Raw genomic sequence first — 23,170 nt, forward strand, 5'->3', positions numbered from 1 at the left:
CAGCCAAGTCTGAGATCTAGCCCTTACCTTGCTTGTCTTAGGTAATATCTCCCTAGCTTATCTCATTTCTTCTAACACAGAAGATGGTAACCAATTTGACTGTCAGTAGCAGTCCAAGGAAATCATGGAGTGAATTTGAGGTGTTTTTTAATAGACCAGAGGTTCTCAAACTTCATTGCACCACGACTCCCTTCTGACAACAAAAATTACTACACGACCCTAGGAGGGGGGACTGAAGCCTGAGCCCCACCACCCCGGGGGGAGGAGGAAGCAGAAACCAACGCCCAAGGGCTTCAGCCCCAGGGTGGGGGGCCTGTAACCTGAGCTCCACCGCATAGGGCTGAAGCCTTCAGGCTTTGGCCCCAGGTGGTGGGGCTTGGGCTTTGGCTCCGGGCCTCGGGCATGGTGGCTTTGTTAGGACCAGTGGCTGGAACGTGTGTGCGTGAAGTATACATGGGCCCCAGCAAGTCTATTGCCAACCTTGGCAACTCCATTAAAACAGGCTCGTGACCTACTTTGGGGTTGACCCACAGTTTGCGATCCACTGTAATAGACGATTGCCCACCCATTAACAGTAAAGGGTAAGCAGGCTGTAGGAATCCACAGAGAATCTGGTGGCTTTGTTAGGACCAGTGGCTGGAACGTGTGTGCGTGAAGTATACATGCATTCCTGCTGAAAACCACCCGCATGAAAGCAGCACCTACTTTCTTAACAGATGTGCTCCTTGGGTGTGTTAAAAAAAAAACCCATAGTTTTATTCTTCAGGCAAGACATGGTGGTGGATTCCATTTGCATCATCATCCACCCACTTTTTACTGAGCTCCGCTGAGTTACTCCTGGGAATGCCCTTTTGAGGCAACAGGCATACAGGGGGCGTGTGGTGGTGGTGGGATTTCTACTTATGACAATTTGTCCTACACAACTATTATTTCTGATGGCGAGGTGCAAGAAAGCAACCTGATTTTCAAATTCCCAACTTGAACTTAACAAAAGGATTTTTTCCCCACTGTAAACGCAACATATTTGTTATGGACATCAAGACATGACAATAAGGGAACCTAACAATGCCACTTGCACAGAGTGGCTGTTAAGAATAAAACTACTTTTTACAGTTTGGATGGACTCTGGCAACCATGTATCTAGAGGAGCTGAATGGCAGTTTCATCAGTTGTGAAGGGGACCTGCTTTTGCTTTTAAATTAAGTTGCACTGTTGAGCTAACAATAGCAAAAGAGAACACAGGTGCCATCGAAGTCTCCCCTGGTAGAAGCGTTAATGGTATTTTGGCCCCATCCAGACCTGTGAGAAAACTGGTGGACAAAAAGAAAATGCAAAGTGAAAGAATCAGTGGAAAAGAAAAGAGTTTAAAAGAGTAACAAAGGTGAAAGATTCAAGTTAATGCAGAGTAAAGAACGCGGGAAAGAAAAAGGCAATTCAATCAAGTTAGCAGTTAACACTTTTAAGTGTTATGAGCATAGCAGACGGTTAAAAAGAGAGACAAACAGTTAATTCTATTTAAAGAGCTATCATGTTCAGAAATTAAAAACAAGTGAAAAGAAAGAAAAAAACTCCCCCAAATTTGTAGCCAATAGATCCAAAGAAACTAAAGGGAAAGTGGACAAGTATGGTTTTGATTTTCATTAAATACAAAAATATTAAGTCCTGCGAGGGGTTTGAGAAGGGACCTCAGGATTCTACACATCCTACGTGAGATTAATAAAATCCGGAATCTAGGACAACTGACTCAGATTGGTATTAGATTATTAATATATCCCAATTAGTCATTTTAACAATACCATTGACTACGTGTTTTGTAAAGTAATCAGATTTCATTGACAAATTTTATATTGCTGCTTTTCCCCCTTGCGCTGCAGAAGTCAATATGCATCTGTCTGGGCACTAGCATTGTAATAGAATGGATGACAGCAGGAACATACAGTTACATAATCCCAGGTGAACACACCTTTGGTTTCTCCTTTGTGTTAGTGTTTAGGGCACAGACTTGGATTTCAGGATGAAATCTGACTCGTTTTACCTGTGCAAGACTCCCATGCGTGTCACCATAGGAGTCCTATTGAAGTCAATGGGAGTTTTACGTTGCACTGGGACTCTTATTGTAACTCTCCCATTGATGGGGCAATGAATTTTAAAAAGACAAATATTCCATTAGGAAATTCCTGGTCAGTTAAAACCATAGGATCCAAGCCAGGGAGGTGGTCAGGACATTGACCAGGATTCATTGCTATGAAGCCTTGGGGCCGTTACTGAAATCTTCCAGCATGACATTTAATAAAGGAGTGAACTTGTTTGAAATGTCATTAACATTAAGAATATGCTTAAAAATATTTACACCATAAGGACCAAATCCTATTCCCTGCTACATCCAGGCAGCTGTTTTCAATAAGGTGGTGTGGCTAAAACTGAGGGCAGAATTTGGCCTTAATATAGGAAAAAACTGCATCTTGTGCAAGTATTTTTTGGTCAGGACAAAAGACCCATTCAGGAAAGCAGCCGCAAAGACGTGACACAGATACAAATTTTAATATTTTTGCCAGCAAAAGCTAAGTAACTGTAGTAGCATTTCCGTAGCTTGCTAAACAAATTTACCATTATGCTGCCTAGCAGTTACCACCGCTACCTTTATATGATATAGTGTTACCTGACTTCCTTCACGATGAAATTCGAGCCAAGTTTTACTTTAGTATTCATGGGGTTTAAGCCCTGCTGTCATCCTCTCATAGATGGAATGGTGGATTTTCAAAAGAAAAATGTTCCATTAAGAAATTATGTGGTCACTGAAAACCAGCCATGGAAAGGGGATGGAGGACTTCACTGCACTCCAGTGACCTTAATGGAGAGGCATCTGTTTACAGCAGTGCCTAATTTGATCCACTGGCTTTTACCCCCACTGTTTGACCTAATCTGTAGATTACCTAACCCAGTCCTGATCTTTGCATGATCACAGTGCCTCCCTGTATTTTGTTCTGCCACATGTTATTAGAGAGACAAGGTGGGTGAGGTAATATCTGTTATTGGACCAACCTCTGTTGATGAAGGAAACAAGCTTTTGAGCTTACAAAGCGCTCTTCTTCAGCTTGAAAGCTTGCCTCTCTCACCAACAGAAGCTGGTCCAATAAAAGATATTACCTCACCCACCTTGTCTCTCTATTATTACTTCAGATAGTACTAGATTAAAACAATAGTATAGGTTTTACAAAGGGATGTTCAATACATTGAAAGGCAACACATTTAAACCCGATAAAAGGAAATACCTTTTCCATACAACACACAGTTATCCCATAGAACTCCCTGCCACCATAACGGTAGGTTTCAGAAAAAGGATTAGACCTTTAGAAAGAGAGAAAATAGCAGAGGATTAAAAATAAATCAAAAAGCCCAGGTTTTTTTGGAAGAAATATAAAACCTCGTGCTTCAGGATAGAAACCAATCTTCAATTAACTTAAACTAATTAATTAAGCGAGGAAAAGACGGTTACTCACCGTTGTAACTGTTGTTCTTCGAGATGTGTTGCTCATATCCATTCCATTAGGTGTGCGCGCGCCGCGTGCACGATCGTCGGAAGATTTTTACCCTAGCAACACCGGCGGGTCGGCTGTGGAGCCCCCTAGAGTGGCGCCTTCATGGCGCTGAATATATACCCCAGCCGACCCGGCGCCCCCTCAGTTCCTTCTTGCCGGCTACTCCGACAGTGGGGACGGGGGGCGGGTTTGGAATGGATATGAGCAACACATCTCGAAGAACAACAGTTACAACGGTGAGTAACCGTCTTTTCTTCTTCGAGTGCTTGCTCATATCCATTCCATTAGGTGACTCCCAAGCCCAACTTAGGTGGTGGGGTCGGAGTGAGACATTGCTGTGTGCAAAACCGCTGATCCGAAAGCAGCATCGTCTCTGGACTGCTGCACTAGTGCATAGTGAGCTGTAAATGTGTGGACTGATGACCAAACCGCTGCTCTACAAATGTCCTGAATCGGAACTTGTGCCAGGAAAGCCGTCGAGGAAGCCTGGGCCCTCGTGGAGTGAGCGGTGAGGTGCGGTGCTGAGACACCTGCCAGGTCATAGCAAGTCCGGATGCAAGACGTAATCCAGGAGGATAGGCGTTGTGAGGAGACCGGTGAGCCTTTCATTCGGTCGGCCACTGCAACGAAGAGTTGCGTCGTCTTTCTAAAGTGCTTTGTGCGGTCAATATAGAAGGCCAGGGCCCTTCGTACGTCCAGGGAATGCAAACGTTGATCCTGGCGAGTGGCATGTGGTTTGGGATGAAAGACCGGGAGAAAGATGTCCTGGTTGATATGAAAAGGAGAAACCACCTTAGGGAGAAAGGCAGGATGTGGACGAAGCTGCACTTTATCCTTATGGAAAACTGTATAAGGGGGCTCGGATGTAAGCGCCCTGAGTTCAGAAACGCGCCTTGCTGAGGTGATGGCTACAAGGAAGGCTGTCTTCCAGGATAGGTACAAAAGAGAACAGGTGGCCAGTGGCTCGAATGGAGGACCTGTGAGCTTGGAGAGAACCAGGTTGAGGTCCCACGTCTGAACGGGCTGACGTTGTTGTGGGTACATCCGGTCTAAGCCCTTGAGGAATCTAACGACCATCGGGTTAGAGAATACCGAGGACGCGAGTTCCCCTGGGTGAAAGGCCGATATAGCGGCCAGGTGAACTCTAATTGAAGATATCGCCAACCCCTGCTGTTTTAGGGAGAGGAGATATTCCAAAATGAGAGGAATGGGTGCCTGCAACGGGGACATGGCTCGTTGTTCGCACCAACAGGAGAACCGCTTCCACTTGGCCAGGTACGTGGTGCGTGTTGAGGGCTTCCTACTGCTCAGCAGAATCTGTTGGACAGAGTGCGAGCATTGCTGCTCTGCCTGGGTGAACGATGGAGCAGCCACGCCGTGAGGTGGAGTGATTGGAGGTCGGGGTGACGCAACCGGCCGTGGTCCTGAGAGATGAGATCCGGATCCAACGGAAGCGGGATCGGTGTCTGAACCGAGAGCTCCAACAGTGTGGTGTACCAATGTTGTCTTGGCCATGCAGGAGCGATCAGAATTACCTGTGCCTGGTCTCTGCGCAATTTGAGCAGTACCTTGTGGACCAGAGGAAACGGAGGGAAGGCATAAAACAGGTGGTCTTTCCAGGGAAGCAGAAAGGCGTCCGAGAGGGAGCCCGGAGCTCGACCTTGTAGGGAGCAGAACACGTGGCACTTCCTGTTGTCTCGAGATGCAAACAGGTCTATCTGGGGAAACCCCCACCTCTGGAAGATGGAATGTATAATGTCCGGACGGATAGACCACTCGTGCGTTTGGAAGGACCTGCTGAGTCGGTCCGCTAGAGTGTTCTGGACTCCAGGGAGGAACGATGCCGTGAGATGGATTGAGTGGGCGATGCAGAAGTCCCACAGGCGAATGGCCTCTTGGCATAGAATTGACGAACGTGCTCCTCCTTGCTTGTTGATGTAGAACATGGCCGTGGTGTTGTCGATGAGAACTAACACACAGCGGCCACGTAGGAGATTGAGGAATGCCTGGCACGCCAGGCGTACCGCCATCAGTTCCCGAACATTGATGTGTAGGGCTAACTGGGATGCAGTCCACAGGCCCTGGGTATGGTGTTCGTTGAGATGGGCGCCCCACCCCAGAGATGACGCGTCTGTGACCAGGTGCAGGGAGGGTTGTGGGGCGTGAAATGGCATCCCCTCGCAGACTACAGTGTGATCTAGCCACCAGGTGAGGGAGGCCAGGACCGAGTCCGGGACCGTGACCACCATGTTCAGGCTGTCCCGATGTGGACGGTATATTGATGACACCCAGGTTTGAAGCGGGCGAAGTCGAAGTCTGGCATGCCTGGTTACGTACGTGCAGGAAGCCATGTGACCCAGCAGGGTAAGGCACGACCTCACCGTGGTAGTTGGGAAGGCCTTGAGCCCTTGAATGAGGTTCGTGATGGTGCCAAATCGGTTGTCTGGCAGGATGGCTTGTGCACGTCTGGAGTCTAGAACTGCGCCGATGAATTCTATTCTCTGGGTAGGTTCTAGAGTGGATTTGTCCTTGTTGAGTAGGATGCCCAACTTGTTGAATGTGTGCACTATTCTGTGGACGTGAGCGTGAACTTGCTCCTTGGTGCGACCGCGCACCAGCCAGTCGTCTAGGTACGGGAACACCTGTATCCCTTGCCGACGAAGGTACGCTGCCACGACAGCCATACATTTCGTGAACACCCTTGGGGCCGAGGATAGGCCGAAGGGAAGGACTATAAATTGGTAGTGCACCGTGTTTACCACGAATCGCAGGAAGCGTCTGTGAGGTGGGTAAATTGAGATGTGAAAGTATGCGTCTTTCATGTCGAGGGCGGCGAACCAGTCTCCAGGATCGAGGGAAGGGATAATGGCCCCCAAAGAGACCATGCGGAACTTCAACTTTACTACGAATTTGTTGAGTCCGCGCAAGTCCAAGATGGGCCGCAGACCTCCTTTGGACTTGGGGATCAGGAAGTAACGGGAATAAAATCCCCTGCCCCTTAAGTCTATCGGAACCTCCTCTATGGCCCCCATGGCCAGGAGCGTAGAAACCTCCTGTATAAGAAGTTGCTCGTGAGAAGGGTCCCTGAAGAGGGACGGGGAAAGGGGGTGGGAGGGGGGGATAGAAGAAAACTGGATAGCGTATCCCCTCTCCACCGTGCGGAGGACCCAACGGTCCGAAGTTATAAGGGACCAAGCACGGTGGAAGTGGGAGAGGCGATCCCGAAAGGAGGGAGCTGGATCCTGGGGGATGACTGGGGCGCCGTCCTCGACCGCACCTTCAAAAGTTCTGTCTAGGACCTGAAGGTGGTCTTGGTGGCCCTTGGTTCTGACCGGGTTGAGGGCCAGCCCATCTTCTCCTACCACCTCGCCCTCGCCTTCTGGCAGGGTCCTGTCTCTGACGAGGTGGAGGGGGGTAAAAACGTTGAGGCTGCGGCCTAAATGGTCTGCGCTGGGGACCCGCAACATGCATCCCCAAGGAGCGCATGATTGTCCTGGAGTCTTTGAGGCTCTGCAATCGAGAGTCCGTCTTCTCCGAGAACAGCCCCTGTCCTTCAAAGGGCAAATCCTGTAGGGTCTGCTGTAATTCAGGGGGCAAACCCGAAACTTGGAGCCAGGAGGTCCTGCGCATAGCGATACCTGCGGCCAGGGTCCTTGCGGCCGAGTCCGCTATGTCCAGGGAGGCCTGTAAGGAGGTCCGAGCCACCTTCTTACCCTCCTCAACCATGGCTCCAAACTCTTCCCTGGACTCTTGGGGAATCAACTCCTTAAACTTCCCCATAGAGTTCCAGGAGTTGAAATTGTAGCGGCTCAGTAGCGCCTGTTGATTCGCCGCTCTAAGTTGTAGCCCTCCGGCTGAGTAAACCTTACGGCCAAACAGATCAAGCCGCTTAGCCTCTTTTGATTTTGGCGCTGCAGCCTGCTGGCCGTGGCGCTCTCGTGCATTCACTGATTCCACCACCAGTGAACACGGTTGGGGGTGTGTGTACAAGTACCCATAGTCCTTAGATGGGACAAAGTATTTCCTTTCCACCCCTCTCGCTGTAGGTGGAATGGAGGCAGGAGTCTGCCATATCGTATCCGCGTTCGTTTGGATCGTGCGGATCAAGGGTAACGCCACCCTCGATGGGGCATCCGATCCAAGGATATTCACGATCGGGTCGTGCACCTCCACTATCTCCTCCGTCTGCAGGTCCATATTACGGGCCATCCTGCGCAGGAGATCCTGGTGAGCCCGAAGATCTATCGGAGGGGGACCCGTGCATGAAGTGCCCGCCACTGCCTCATCCGGAGAGGAGGAGGAGGACGCCTCCGGTGGTAGTGGATCCAAGGGGGGGTCCCGGTCCCCCTGGTCTTGGGTCGGAGCGTCACCTGCACTTGGGTCCACGGTGTCGGGTGGTGTGGACACAGAAGCCTCCATGCCTCCAGGCGGAGGCCGAGAGATGGTGGATTCTGGGGCCCTTCTGACCGAGTGACCCGAGCGAGAGGTCGATGGTAATGAAGCCCCTTGCTCCTGGTGATACGCCCACGGGGTCCAAAACGACCAGTGAGATGGTCCATGAGAGTGGTCCTCTGCCCTCTCCTGCCAATGGCCCAAGTCTCGTTCCTCGGCCTGCCCCTGAGGGGGGTATGCCGATCTCGACAGGTCCTCCGAGGAGCGAGACGCCGATCTTGACGGCCATGGCGGTGCCGCGAAAGATGAAACGATCCCCGTGGTCTGCGGTGCCGCACGGTGCCGGTCCGGAGATGATCTATCTCTGTGCGGTGCCGGCGATCGGTGCCGGGACCGCGACCGGTGCCGATGACCTCGTCGGTGCCGGGAGTCAGATCTGGACCTCGACGAGGACCTAGAGTATGCCCGGTGCCGGGAGCGGCCTCTCGACGTCGAGCGTCGAGCGTGGCGGTGCCGAGAACTACGTCTCGACGTTGATCGGTGCCGACGATCATAGCGGTGCCGAGACGTAGACCGGTGCCGCGACGAAGATCTTGGCCGCGAGTACGACCGGTGCCGAGACGATATTCGGTGCCGGGACTGCGAGCGGCGTGGGGACCTGCTTCGGGACCTGGATCGGCGCCGAGGTTCCAGCCCTTGTGATGGAGGGCGCATCAAGGCAGGTTTCCCTCTTGACTGTACCGGGCGAGTCAACGGTACAGTCGGTGCCGGTGGTTGAGGCGGTGCCGGCTCCGTGAGAGCTATCAAGTCTCTCGCCGCCGCGAAGGTCTCTGGAGTCGACGGGAGACACTGTATCACCGCCGGCCTCGGTGGAGACGCTATTTGTACCGGACTCGACGGCCTCGGCGCCGGAGTCGACGGTGCTGGAGGCGCCTGTTTCCGTTGCTCCACCGGCGGACGCGGCTCTACCCCTGGCACTGGGGGAGCCGGCGTCTTCGGCACGGACGTCCCCGTCTTATGGGCTTTTTTATGCCCTGGGGATAATGACCGGCGCCGCGGCACTTGCTGTGTTTGCGGTGCCGACGAGGTCCGGTGCCGGGGAGGCTTGTCTGACGCCACTCGCGTGGTCGTCATAGCCGGTGCCGCCGGGGCACTGCGCACCGAAGTGCTAGGCGTCGGAGTCTGGCCCGTGGAAGGAGTGTCCGGGCTAAGTGCCGCCTCCATTAGGAGTTGCCTGAGCCGAAAGTCCCGCTCCTTCTTGGTTCTTGGTTTGAAGGCCTTACAGATCTTGCATTTGTCTGTTTGGTGGGACTCTCCCAGGCACTTCAAACAGGAGTCGTGCGGGTCGCTCGTTGGCATAGGCTTAGCGCAGGAGGCGCACTGCTTGAAGCCGGGAGCGTTGGGCATGAGCCCGGGCCCGCGGCCGGGGGAGAAAGGGGGAGACGACCCCCTTAACCCCCTGAACTACAATAACAACTATAACAACTTTAAAACTATTTAACTATAAACACTAGAACTACAACTATAACTATAACTTTGAATGACTAAGTAAGCTAGGGAGAGTGGAGGACAGCTATGCCGCGCTCCACAGTTCCAACGACCGTCAGGGGCGGTAAGAAGGAACTGAGGGGGCGCTGGGTCGGCTGGGGTATATATTCAGCGCCATGAAGGCGCCACTCTAGGGGGCTCCACAGCCGACCCGCCGGTGTTGCTAGGGTAAAAATCTTCCGACGATCGTGCACGCGGCGCGCGCACACCTAATGGAATGGATATGAGCAAGCACTCGAAGAAGAAGAAACTTTCCCTATGGGCAGGTTGTCCCATAGCCTATAGCAGGATTTCTTGCATCTCCCTTTGAAACAGCTAGGACAGGCTACTGTGAGAGAGAGGATACAGGATTAGATGGACCATTGTTCTGATCAAATATGGCTACGTTCTTACCTCACTGCTTTGTAGCTGCTGCCCGCAACACAGTCTAAATGGAACCCCCTCCTCAAAAAAGAGACTTTGGAGAGTTTTTAAAAGCATGTTTATGTGACTGCACATCAATGTTTGTGTAAAAAGGGATTTATGACAGTTTATACCACAAAGGTTACAGTAAGAAAAAGCACTTCTTTATGACAATAATTCACAAATTCACAAGGATCACTTTAATATACAAAGCAATTTCTACCATTCTGAAACACAAAGCAGCTAATATGTACATAGTGTTAATAAAATGCATTATAACTCAGTACAATTTTTTTTAAACACAGATAAAGCACAAAAAGATTAAGTAAAAAAAAATTAAAGCAGGGATGTTTCTAGAATGTAGGGAATTGTAATAGGAACTTATTTCCCGCATCAAGGTTTCTTTGTTTAGTCATTTAACTCCCACAGAAATGCTGGAGTTAAGGTTGAAATACCCTGTTTTGTGCTGATAGTTTTGGGTAAAGGATCAGAAATGGGGTGAGGCGAGCTTTACCCTCTCCATCTTAAATTAAAAAATAATAACAATAGTTAATAATAATCCTTGCTCTAGAAACCTCCCTGAAAAACATTGTTCTAAAAACATTTCAAATTATAAATCTGGACTAGAAATTATTTATTTTTGACATGAACAACTGATATGTGGACAAGTCTGTGTGGGGTGCGTGGGAACAGTAGCTAGTTCCCACCTCTCTCTGCCCCTTCCCTTCCTCATCACAGAAAGTCCATACAAGCAGTAGAGTGTTAAATTTCATACAAATTTGCAGTTCTATAATTTTATTTCTTTTTAAATATAAGTAATTTCATTACACACACAATGAAGTGGCACCTGGATAAGATACAACTTGGGTAGAGCATCCTGCTGTCGCCGATTCTTAACCGTAACCATTTGCAGATGGCCGATGGGCACAAGACCCTATTCTTGTTGGTTCCCCCACTTCGTGTTATCCCAGATTTCCCCTTACTTCATAGAAAGGCTGCCTAAGGCTGAGACTCAACGAACTGATTTTGATAACAGTATGCTTCCAAGTCACAAGTACAACAAACGGTCAGCTTATGTTAAACGTGCTAACCTCGGATCATTAGCCCCCTTCCCCTACCCAATGTATGTCTCCTGAGGACAGTAAACTTTCCCTATTTCTTGCTGGTGAGAATGAGATCTAAAATTACCATCTAGTGAGCCAAAAAGTGCAGCTGAGACCTGCACTTGCAGTACCAGAATGTAGACAGGTCAAGATCTTGAATTTGTGCTAGGCAAATTTGCCTGTTCAATTCTCTTCACAGGCTATGATTTAAATACACTTACAAAAAACACTGCAAGCTGAAAAACCTGAAATACAAACCCTTTTTACAAATTTAATCTGGTCCCTCTTCCCCAAAGAGACAGAAATATTCAAGCTACATCCAGCAATAGAGCTGAACCTACCATGAGCCAATGCCAGCTGGAACTTAGGACCCTGTTTGTATATCAGGTTGAATCCTCCCAAACTAGCTTAGCTTGTGATATGTTCAGGTCCCTCTCGGATCAGTATCTTTTATAACTAGCAAATTCAGAAAATCAAGGAAACCACTCCTTCGTCACAGTCCACACAAACCGTGAATGTACAGGACATTTGAAAAGTTTACATTACAAGGATTCAGGGTATAGCTAAGTCATTCATTCCCCTCATTGCCACTGCAAAAGAGAGTTAGCTGTGCTTTTTTCTTTTTTTTAAACTGAACGGGCGTGTTATCATTAGATGCACCTCTATTTCCTGGTACGTAGAATCTGTAAATCCTTTTGCATTTGTTTTCTTGGAATGCAGCTCCGGAAATGTGCAGCTAGATCTCAAACTGGGGACAGGGGACTAACGTGATGAAAAGGTTTCAGTTTCCCTTCCAAATTAATTCCCCTTTCTCACTTGAGTTCTTTGAACTAGTTCTGTTTTGTCTAAAAATAATTTAACATTCGTCCTGTTTGTGTTCCTAAGAGACAGAATGAGATTCTTACACTACACCCCGGTATCTAGCCTTTTGGTACTGCCAGTTCAGATCCCTTGCTATTTGGAAGTAGCACTTGCTGAAAGTCAGGTGCTAACAGGCTTCATGCTGAAAGCTCTTCATGAAAGAGTCAACAGATTTGTGGAGAGGAGTGAGAGTCACAAACAAGTAGTAGGTCTGTAATAACCATGTCAGGGAGCTTTTCAAGCAAAGCGAATATCCAATTGCTCTAAGGTTTTTTTCTTTTTGTAAAAGTGCACATTTCATCAAACATTTACAAAGCATATCACGTAACAAAAATAAATATACCACCTTTCCTTTAGGTCATTGGCGAATGGTCTGTCACTAACTCTGTTCTCAGGGCAAAAAATGGCAAGACAAACAGGATCTCAGAAATGCAGAGAAACCCTCCAATAACTGCCACAGGTTTGTGACCACTGATAATGAAATCACTTTAAAGTGTAGACTTGTTCTTGCTTTAACCTGCAAAAAACACTGGCTGTCTGTTTTAAAAATAAGCAGAGACCAGTTTTAATTAACAGATGACTGCCTGCAGCTGCTGTCTACTGGAAGCCCAGATTAAAAAACGGTAGTACAAATTTAGATCAGAAATGTTACGTATGGGGTGGTTTGTCCTTGTTAAATTAACCTTTATTTTTTCCTGAGTCTTTGTATGGTTCCAAACACCCCACCACCTTTCTGGTCAACATTTAGTACCAGACAAGCCAGTAGGTCTGAGACACAAAGACAAACCATAGAACAACCAAAAGCAGCCTACAGATGACTTTGTCCTGAAGAGCATGACTGGCTGGAATTGTGCTTTCAGATACTAGCAATGCTGCTGGCAACTATCCAAATCTGGTGAAATCATCGGTCAAATAAAAATGCATAGCCCCTACACCATGAGTTAAAAAAAAAAAAAAAAGTTTTACGAGTGGTTTCTTAGTAAAACCTCTTCCAATTATTTTTGCCTTTGTTATATAGCTGCCAAAGACACAAAGCACAAAAGTGAATAATTTTGAGGGAGGGGGGAGTTTTTAAACAATTGTTTACATTATTTCAAAATCTCCATCTAAGAAAAACACAATAGCCTTGAAAGATGAAATAAAATCCTTTAAAATGGGTAAATGAACAACAGCACACATAAAAAATCAATAATAAGCGCCTGAATAATGCAGCCCAAACCTACTGAAAATGTAAGCGTGCGCACACTCACACACACACAAAAGTAAAAATTGTTTCTGACCTCAATATACTATAATACTCAGCATTCCTGACTTAAAAGCTCTCAGAGCTGTAGATTATATACTGTGTGTGTGTGTGTATATATATATATATATATATATATATGTACATATTATACATATGTATTTTTTCCAAGAATATCTAAATTAAGAGAGCACCTCTGACAATATCTTAACTGCCTGCTTGGTGCCTTTGTTTTGAAAAATAATGACATTACAAAAATTATATTTGAAATCAATTCTTGTTTATTATGAACATAATGGATCTAGCCCTTTCTAACCCTCTCTTCAGTTAAACCAGGCTATCGACGCTTGAAAACTCACAACCGTGAGATATAAAACAAGCCTCCCATTTAGTTTCAGCAGAATTTCTGTTCTACAGCAAAATGGCCCTAATTTATAAAAGCTGACTACCCCCAACACCTTGCTATTTGTTACTGGATTCCTGTATTGTCTTTTTCTTTCCCTTTTTGGCCAATGTGAATAGTAAAGCATATACTGGTAAACTCAGCCAGCCCTGTACTTGGTCTAATATGATAATTTTTATTCTTGACTTGTTTCATTTCCATTAAAGAAATTCAAGTCCCCAAATCCTCAATGCTGCATGCACAAAAATAAAGATTCTTGTAGATCTTTGGGTAGTATAGAAGGCTTAACTTTTTTGTGTGTGCAACCTTAATGCTGATGAGGGTCTGGATTGTTAACCCTGAAGATTCTAGCCACAGGACATGTACAGCATGGACATTAGCAATGCGAGCTTTCCCACACTGCCCAGTCAATATGTTTCCACTTTGTCCTGGAAGGAGCACTTCTGGGGCTAACAGTTCAGTCTCCACAGCTATTCAGTTCTTGGTCTCTCTCTGCTGAGAGACTATTAACAAAGGTGCTAATTAATGCCAATTATCTAAAAGGAACAGATCTGAGATCATTAACTAATTTCATGCAGGTTCACCACAAAACCCAAGTTTTTGTAAATAGTTGGTTCTGTAGTGAGAAAAACCCTGCTTCACGTAGAGTATTAAAAAGCTTTTTTAATTCTCAGAGCTGGAGTTATTACATATAATTGTTTAAATCAGGCAATCAGTAGTCCATTCCTGCAATATCATCAGGGATTCTGCTTCTAGCACTAATTCTGAGACGATACCATGCATTTATAGTAAGCTATTTGTCTAGAGTGGGGGCACAGATTCACTCCAATATATGTATTCTCCATCTTTAAGAATCTGCCAATTTTAATAAAAGCACATTTGAGAATTTGGGGGCTTTCCTTAAGTTTGCATCACTAAACTCATAAAGTGACCTCTAAATTTAAAAAAAATAAAATAAAAAAGGAGACTCAATCCTCTACTGCAGATAAAAATAGGCCATGTATAAAAACTACTTGACAATCTTAGATTTGAAAACTTATCCTTTCATAATCCTGATACTCATGTTCCGGTTTTGTTTAATTTGACATACCAACAAAACTTGACCTGAAGTTATCTCTGACCCAAGATTAAACAATAATGCTACAAGTTTAACCTTGCTCTTTCTTAAACCTCTTGGAAACCGAATGCCCTCTCAAATAAGAAAGCCAGAACTTTTAATACTGCTAACAGCTGTTTGAGTCAATTGGTTACAGTCCTCTCAGTCTCTTTTATTATAATGCCATCTTGGCTGTCTCACCATTTAAAAGGATCTTAAATTTGAAAATTTACCTTAAACAGATTGAGTGAACAGGAGAAACTATTAGCTAATACTTAGATAGCCTAGGCATTACTACAGACCATAGTCTTGTGTGTATGTCTATATACACAAAGCTTGAAATAATAACCAGGACCTGAGATCCAGAGCAAACTTATTTCATCAAATGACCAAGTTAAAACATCACAGTCTGGCTTTAAAGGGCCAATACACAAACTAAGCATGATTCTTTTTGACACACAATGGAAATCCTAATGTTGAGTACAGAGTTCACTGTTTTTAACATGATACATCTACTGTTTCTTGCCATGTATTTCTGGGAAAAATAGCTATCCCCTCAGTGCATACTCAAGGGCCCGATCCTGCAAATGTTTGACACATGTGAGTAACTTTACTCAATAAGTAAAGTATTTGCTGGATCTGGCCCTTTACATTAAAAACATCCACTGAATAAATTATGTACATTTATGGTTAGGATGGGCAGGTTCATAGTCAATATTTTCCCCAAACACAGTTCTCACCCTAAAAGTGGGATTCAGTAGGGAATATTTAGTCACATTTGTAGTCCTCATATTTGAAGTTGTCTTACAAAGATGAATTTTAAGTAGAGAGGGAGGCCTCAGGGTTTGAAAAAGAATTTAGCAAACCAGTGTCCAACATAAAAGTAATGCAGATAACCTACTTATTTGAGTAGAGCTGAGACACTCAGAGAAATTCCATGTTCATCAATGAATTTATACATGGAGTTGGTGATATAGTTGTCTTGGATAAAAACAGGTAGGGCTTTAAGCATTACTCTTGTTTACTATGTAACAGTCCTCTAAACAAAAGCTGTTCACTATTGTACCTTTGTGTACTTTGAGTTCATTTCCCATCCAATATCCAGATGTTTCACTCAGTTGGTGATTTCTTTTAGTGTATTCAAAATATTGGACACACACACACACACCTACTGCAAGAAGCAACAACTGACAAATAATGGAGCTAATGTCAAGGAAATGGTTTCTGAGGTATGCAGAAGCTTTTATCAATCTAGAAGGCGGAGAGATTACAGATGACACACCAAAAAGCCTCCTGGGCTAGTTTAATAATTTTCTCTCCATACTAAGAATCTGTATATGAAGCTCCCTTCATTTGGCATGTCACTCAGCCATATATTTGAATTGTTTATAATGCATATGTATCAATTTGGCAACCATTGCTTCTTCATTGCACCATACCTACTTTTATATATATGTGGTCCACAAAGTACTTCAGGCCAAGAGGATGGGGGTGATTCTGTCCCTAAGGCAATCAAAAGAGGTCAGCACAAACTCTTGAAATCATACAAAAGAACCCCCTCTCCCCCAAGTCTTCACAAATGAACATTATTACTCCTTGAAAATGATGGGGGGCATGAGAAAGAAGTCTTTTCTTCTTCTTCTTCTTCTTTTTCACGCTCAGGATAGTTGTGATGAAAATAATCTCTTGGGAGGAGAAGTGGAGGCAAGTGTTTGAACATTCACAGTTTAATGCAAAGCACAGACGAATTAAATTCTGAAGTTGCTTTCAGGCAGTTTCGCGCATAGAAAAAAAAGAAATGTTTAGAAAATAAAAAGTTTACTTTGTCTTTCTGGTTGTGGGCAAAACCAGTCTCTATCCCACCTTGACAAGTGAAAATGGGATCCAAAATTAATCTGATTTGTGGCAGTAAAGGTCCTTAAGTGCTTTTAGCTCCTCAATCAGTGTCTTGTTTTGGTTTTCAAGCACAGCCACTCGGTTTTCTAGACATTTCACATATTCTTTCTTCTTCCTGCGACACTCACGTGCTGCCTCCCTGTAAAGCAAAAGAGGCCGTTCAAACCCAGAACATTTGAGACCATGAGCTGCTTTCGAGCTTGATTGTTCAGGTCAAACTGCCAAAGCAGTATCAGTGTTTTCAGAACCTGGCTGTAGAATTAGAGGTATTTGTAATTCAGGAAGAAATTAAGTATATAATGATTTACATTTAAAATCATGAGCATATCAAAATCACAAGGATCACTCCAATATATAAGTAGCAGCAAATAAACACTAACAAAATTCTGCCTGGTTTAGAACGTGACTCTGAATGGTATCGTAACTATGGTGGCCTTTGTGTTGCGTACATCACTTTGATATCATTTCACTGGGTTCTATAATAAGGATTAAGATGAGTAAAAAACGTGCATAAGAGCAATGTTCATCTTACTAGTAAACCCATCCATTTGCTATGGCACAACTGAATAATGACAGCAGTAATAAAAAAATGTTTTGTTTACCCAATGCAACAGAAGCTATACTTAAGGCACTCATGTATTTGTCCTCTACCTGTACCAAACCTTGTTAACAATGCCCTCATTTTACTGATACTGTTCATATCACTACACTTAATATTACAGCATTTCAGTCTTAGCAACCACATGGACACAATACATAATTATCTTACCAATGTCTATTGTATCAATAATGCAAGGACCAAAAAGTGTTGAAGTAAGCTTCAACACAGTAAGCCACAGGGCTGCTTTGTAAAAACTGGTGCTGGAGCCCCCTAACTCAGATATCAGTCCTCTAAGCGCAGTGGTGGTATCAGAATGCTAACAGCATCAATGAATAATACCTCTACAGTGCCAAACTAAGTGCTAAGCATCCTTGAAGCAATAACACAGAGGCAAAAACTTTACTAGTTCCTAAATTATCAGCACCAAAGTGCAGAGGAAAAACAGGTGTCAAAATGCCACAATACTGCACTGAAGCAACCAGAGGCAAGAACTTCAAACATGAATAAATGTGTACCACACCTGACTGGAAGGCTGGATAAAAGATCTGTAAAGGATACCTAGCTAGGGGGCACTGGGATCTGGTAAAAAGCTGTAGCAACCAGGACATTTGGAAGGCAATATTTACAGGCAACAAGGAGTGGGTGTGACAGCCAGTCTCTGCCCTGGATGTGCTTGCTCCCTCTTTGAAGGGGAATTCTGGAGTCACCCACCAGCTGGGGGATCTCCGACAGCATGGCTGTGATGATCTGGATCACTCTGCACAAGGCCTGGATCTCCTGGTGATCCATTGAGAGGGTGGAGTTGGGGGCATGATCCCTATTTCTGTAATGCCTTTCATTCAAAAGATCTCACACCACCCCTGTCGAGTACATAAATAAGATCATACCCATTTTACAGATAAGGAAACCGGGGACCAGAAGGATTAAAACTAGTCACCAAAGGTCACAAAGGGCTTGATTCATTTCCCATTACAATCAGTGGAAAAACCCCACTGACATAAATGAGTGATGGGACAGGTCTAAAATCACAGAGTGGCAAAGCCAGGAAAAGAACCCAAATCCCCTACTCTACCCACGCATCATCTGGAAGCTGCATAAGAGTTCTGTGTAACTGACATAAAATCAATTCATGACTGTGATGTAGGACCTCCTGATGCCAACTAGCAGAGCACACAGGGGTGCATGTGAATTATAACTAAGGCTAAGATTTCGTCATGGTTATTTTTAGTAAAAGTCACGGACAGGTCACGGGCATTAAAAATAATTCACAGAAGCTGTGACCTGTCTGTGACTTTTGCTGCTGTGGCTCCATGTTTTCCCCGTCCGCCCACAGCAGCTGGGAGCTGCAGTGTGACCATATTTCCCAAGAAGAAAATGGGACACCCCCAGCCGCTCGCTCGAGGTGCCTCCGCCCCCGGCGCGGCTGTCACCCATCGCTGCCGGAAATCAAACTGCACCAGAAAGGAAGTGGGAGACACTTACCTTAGCAGACCATTGTATACTGTGTGTCTCACAATGGAAGTCGATTTGCACACTGAGTCAAAGGCTAATGAAGAGATTGTGGGGACTTTACCAGAAGAAATTAACAGGAAGAGGTGAACAGCAGGGGAGAGAGAACACTGTTTACTGGTAAAGAACATAAGACAGGGCTAATATATCTAGGGGTGCAGAAAGCCACCCTGACATCCTTCATGTGGGGGAGACAAGCTGTCAGCAGGCTTGGTCATGAAAAGAAAGTCTCAGCTTTCCTGGTTGAAAAACACTGTGAGCAGGATTTTGAGATCAGCAATAGACCTCAATAGACAAAGGGGTATCGTGTTAGTTGAGTTTAGGATCTAGAATGCATGTTATGATTTTGTTTGCTATGAAACCCTTTGTTTCCATTAATCCTACTTGATTCTTCACGAATCTCTATTCTTTGTTAAATAAGCATATTCTTGTTTTCACTATAAACGTATCTAAGTGCTTTGTGTTAAGTGGAGCTACGTTCTAAGGTGTAACTAGTAAACTGTGGGATTTGGTTACTTTGGGATCTGGTAATTCTGAGAGTGTCCAGTGATTAAGGGGCTGGATGCTGCAGGGAGATGCTTAGAGGACTTTTGTTTGGAGTATGCCTATTGCTAGCCTAAATGATGGACAGGGGAGTCTGTGTGGGCTGAGGGGGAGTGCTTGTGTTTCCTGTGTCTGGAAAAATCAGGGAGCTGGCCCTTGGCAGATACAGGCAAGGCTTCCTCATGCTAAGAGCAGGTGGTAGGGAGGTGCCTCACAATGGTGACCCCGAGAAGCGTCACAATGATCCTATGCAGAAATACCCATGTAGGGACCAGAAAACGTCATGAGGGAATTTTTTCTATCATTGAGGGCTGGGAGAAGAGCATTCTTAACATGCCCTTGCAGAAGAAATGTGAAGTATTATTAGGGATGCATTTGCTACTACTTCAGGGTTAAGGTTGCATTCTGAAATTGGCTTAAAAACAGGACAAATTCCTGTTTTTCTCTACATAAAGGTGGCTTTTTGGTCTGAAATTTCAGTCTTTATGCCCTGCTATGCAGTTTTTAATTTCTTTTCATACATTTTTAATATGAATTGTCTGAAATGGGCTGTGTGGCTGAAATTTGTCCATGGTGGTCTCTTTCTGTTATTTTAAAAAGAAAATCTTGTCTATCCGCCCAAAATTGAATTAACCTTGATTGGATCTGGGGTGATGAGCAGATTTTAACAATATACATATTTAGGGTCATTTTCAGCCATTATTTGTCATAACTGAAAGATCCTTTTAAGAACAGGAAATTTACACTTTGCAAAATCACATTTATTACAATACTGTCTATAAATATTTTATGTAATCCTTCAGCATATATTGTCTTCCCATCTATCTCAGGCATTAGATCATTTTTCCCTCCTTCTCTGATGTAACTTCGCTTCTGAAACACCTATTAGTTAGGCAGTCTAAACAGGCAATGTGGCTCCTGCAGAAGACACCAATATTACATGAGTAGGGTTGATTTCCCATGTTTTCCTGATATTCTCCAAACTGCAAAGCTTTCTTTGACTGTAGGTAGGATTCTTAAGGGACCTCAGAATTTTAACTATGTTTTCTCAAATAGAAGAGGCTCTAGAGGGTAAACAGTGACATCAACTATTTACTAATATCTGAAACCTGTACTCAAAGAGGAGACGTGACCTTTTGGTTAAAAACCTTTTGAAAAGGTGAATTCTGCAATTCAGCACTAGTTATTTCTTCATTCATACTACTCAAACAATGCATAACACTCTGTTCATGTGATGTCCCCTCACAGTGTATCCACGGCTTACCAAAAAACAGAAGATAAACTCACCTAGGTAACACAGTCGGCTTTTTGGAATAACAAGTCAGTCAATCAGACCCTTCACAACCCCCAGGATTTCTTTCCCATCACAGATAAAAACATAAAAACATAAGAATGGCCGTACCGGGTCAGACCAAAGGTCCATCTAGCCCAGTATCCTGTCTACCGACAGTGGCCAATGCCAGGTGCCCCAGAGGGAGTGAGCCTAACAGGCAATGATCAAGTGATCTCTCTCCTGCCATCCATCTCCAGCCTCTGTCTGTCAGAGGCTAGGGACACCATTCCTTACCCGTCCTGGCTAATAGCCATTAATGGACTTAACCACCATGAATTTATCCAGTTCTCCTTTAAACTCTGTTATAGTCCTAGCCTTCACAACCTTCTCAGGTAAGGAGTTCCACAATGACAAAAACATTGCCATTTTCTTGGATTATACTGTTTCATGCAGAGGCGTCAAACACATGGCCTGTTCTGCAGCTCAGATATGTCACGGAGGGCCCAAATGGGAGGAGATGAAGCGGGAGCTCAAGCTTGTTGGGACAGAATTAGCTAACCCCCTTTCTCCTTCTCCCACTGCCAGCCAGCCACTTTCACCTCTACACCATCTGGACTTGAGCAGGCTCCTTCCCAGCCTCTCTCTGACCCCACGCTCCTTGTTGCCCTCCTTCCCCACAGTGTAACAGGCTTGGGGGAGTGGCTGTTTCTCTCCCGCCTCACCAGTTCCTGCTTCTCCAAACATCCCCACCCCATAGCGTAGTTTCTTTGTCTCTCTCCCTCACTCTATCTGCTGCCGCTGCTGAGTCCTGAGAGTCCGGGCTCAGACGAGCAGCTGCTTCTCTGCCTCTCCCCTGGGTTCCTGCTGCCTCCAGAGACTAGAACCCAGGGGGCAAGTGCCCAAAGGGGATGGGTGAGATGTGAGAGAGAATTCACCAAAGTGGGAGGTGAGCACGGGGACTAGTGATAAGGGGAATGCACAGAAGGCTAAGTTAAAGAACAGAGGGAAGGAGATTGCATAAATGCATTTACTTAACAGATGCTAGTTGAAAGGGTAACTCAGCCCTTGCAGAACGAACTGACAGCCAAGTCTTATGGCTTCATAACCACAATCTACTGAGTTACCAGATGTTGTTTGTCTCAGTTGGCATCTTTAAATAAGTCTGACCTTCTTCAGATAGTGTTTCATAAAGGGGATGAGAAAGGCCAGGAATCTATTTGCATACACACACACTCTTCTCTAGACCTGTTAGAAATACAACGTGTATATTGCACAAGTTTAACACTTATTACTCTAATTCTATGCACAACTAAAGCAAAATTAACCCTACACACATACCTGTTCTTCATTAGACGCACTTCTCTCTTTCGTGCAGCTTCCTCCGCTGGCTGGGTAGGAAGTGCTGGGGAGGAGGCCATGACCACGCCAGGTGCAATGGTGCTGGTGGGTGCTGTGCGAATCTGGTAGGTCTGCACATCTCCTGAGGCAGCTGAAAGGGAAGTATAGTGTTAGGTTACACAGCACTGTGAGAATCCACTGTTAAAATACTCTGTGAATAACACCTAGTCACCAATCTAAACATAACCAGATAAAACAAGGTGATGACTCTAGGCTACAATATAGGAGGGATTAGCATTATCTGGGTTATCAATGGTAGTTCATTCCTAGTTTAGTATGTTTATGGTTGCAATCATTCTTGCTGAAGAGGCTTAGCTTGTGTCTGACAACTAGATTTATCTGCAGCTGCTGGTCCTACTGTACATTTTTCTTCCACTGGATTTCTGACGGTTCTATTTTGTGAACAGGCTAAGCAACCGTAAGTCTAGCAAGGTAAGCAGGAAAGAGCTTTTAGGATCTTCCAAGGCAAACAGTACTTTTTAGGTGAACTCCAAATGACTAACTGCAGATGTGAAATGGTAATTGCATGCGTAAGTATCTGGGGGTTTTGTGCAGAAATGTAGGATTTGTATCCACAGCAGGCACACTTGCAATTTAGACACTAATCGTTGAAACACAGTCCATAGCACAATACTATTTCTTTAGTATGATCAGCTTTTATTTACTTGGGAGTCTATTGCATTTTCACTATTACTTGAAAAAATGGCTTTTTAAAAAAATATACAAGACAGAAGATCAACAAGACATATTTTCCTCATACATATACATTAATCTTAATGTACTAATATTTATCAAGGCTTGAAAGTCTCTTCCTTGAATGACCTGAACAGAGTCAGAGCAAAATCAGAAGCATCTTTTTTTAACAATGTCTATTTTGTAGTGCCAGAAAGAGCATTAAAAAGAAACAGTGATTTCTAACTGGAGAGGGCAGTAAATTACTAGTAAAGGAAAATTCCCCTATGGAAAGAACATTGTGAACAGATCTCTGCCCAAAGAACAGGAAAACATTCCTAAAACTTTACTTTTAATTTATCATCATTACAGATAACCACTTGACAGAAATTAGGAACTCTCAAGAAATTTGTGTTACAGGTTTTGGGGAACAGATAGCAAACATTCTCTTGAAAGAGCTGAAGGAAATACGGTATGGACAAAACAAAAGTGAACTAGCTTTCAGGAACCGAAATAGAAGCATTTTCTATATCCAAAAATATCTTAAGTTTGTTCTGAGTGAGAGAAAATGTGACATATGGTTTTGTCTGAAATTTATTTTATCTGTTTTAGAATTTGATCTGTGCCAAACCTGTTAATTCCTTTTTCTGACATATTTGAGGGAATTATTTTGGCAAGTTAAATTCCCCTA

At 44.8% G+C, this 23,170-nt stretch overlaps 1 protein-coding gene across 1 annotated transcript in view; it reads right to left on the bottom strand.

The window, feature by feature from the left end:
- Positions 1-9,943: 9,943 nt before the first annotated feature.
- CREB1 (cAMP responsive element binding protein 1) overlaps positions 9,944-23,170 on the bottom strand; it is a 47,371-nt gene continuing 34,144 nt past the window's right edge. Inside the window, exons 7-8 of the mRNA XM_054043898.1 lie at positions 21,748-21,898; positions 9,944-16,622 (exon numbers count right to left, since the gene is read on the bottom strand). Coding sequence (XP_053899873.1) covers positions 16,478-16,622; positions 21,748-21,898 — 296 coding nt within the window. The 3' untranslated portion in view covers positions 9,944-16,477. The remainder of the gene's footprint in view (positions 16,623-21,747; positions 21,899-23,170) is intronic.

Source organism: Malaclemys terrapin, chromosome 11 (genome assembly GCF_027887155.1).
Source record: "Malaclemys terrapin pileata isolate rMalTer1 chromosome 11, rMalTer1.hap1, whole genome shotgun sequence".
Taxonomy (NCBI): domain Eukaryota; kingdom Metazoa; phylum Chordata; order Testudines; family Emydidae; genus Malaclemys; species Malaclemys terrapin.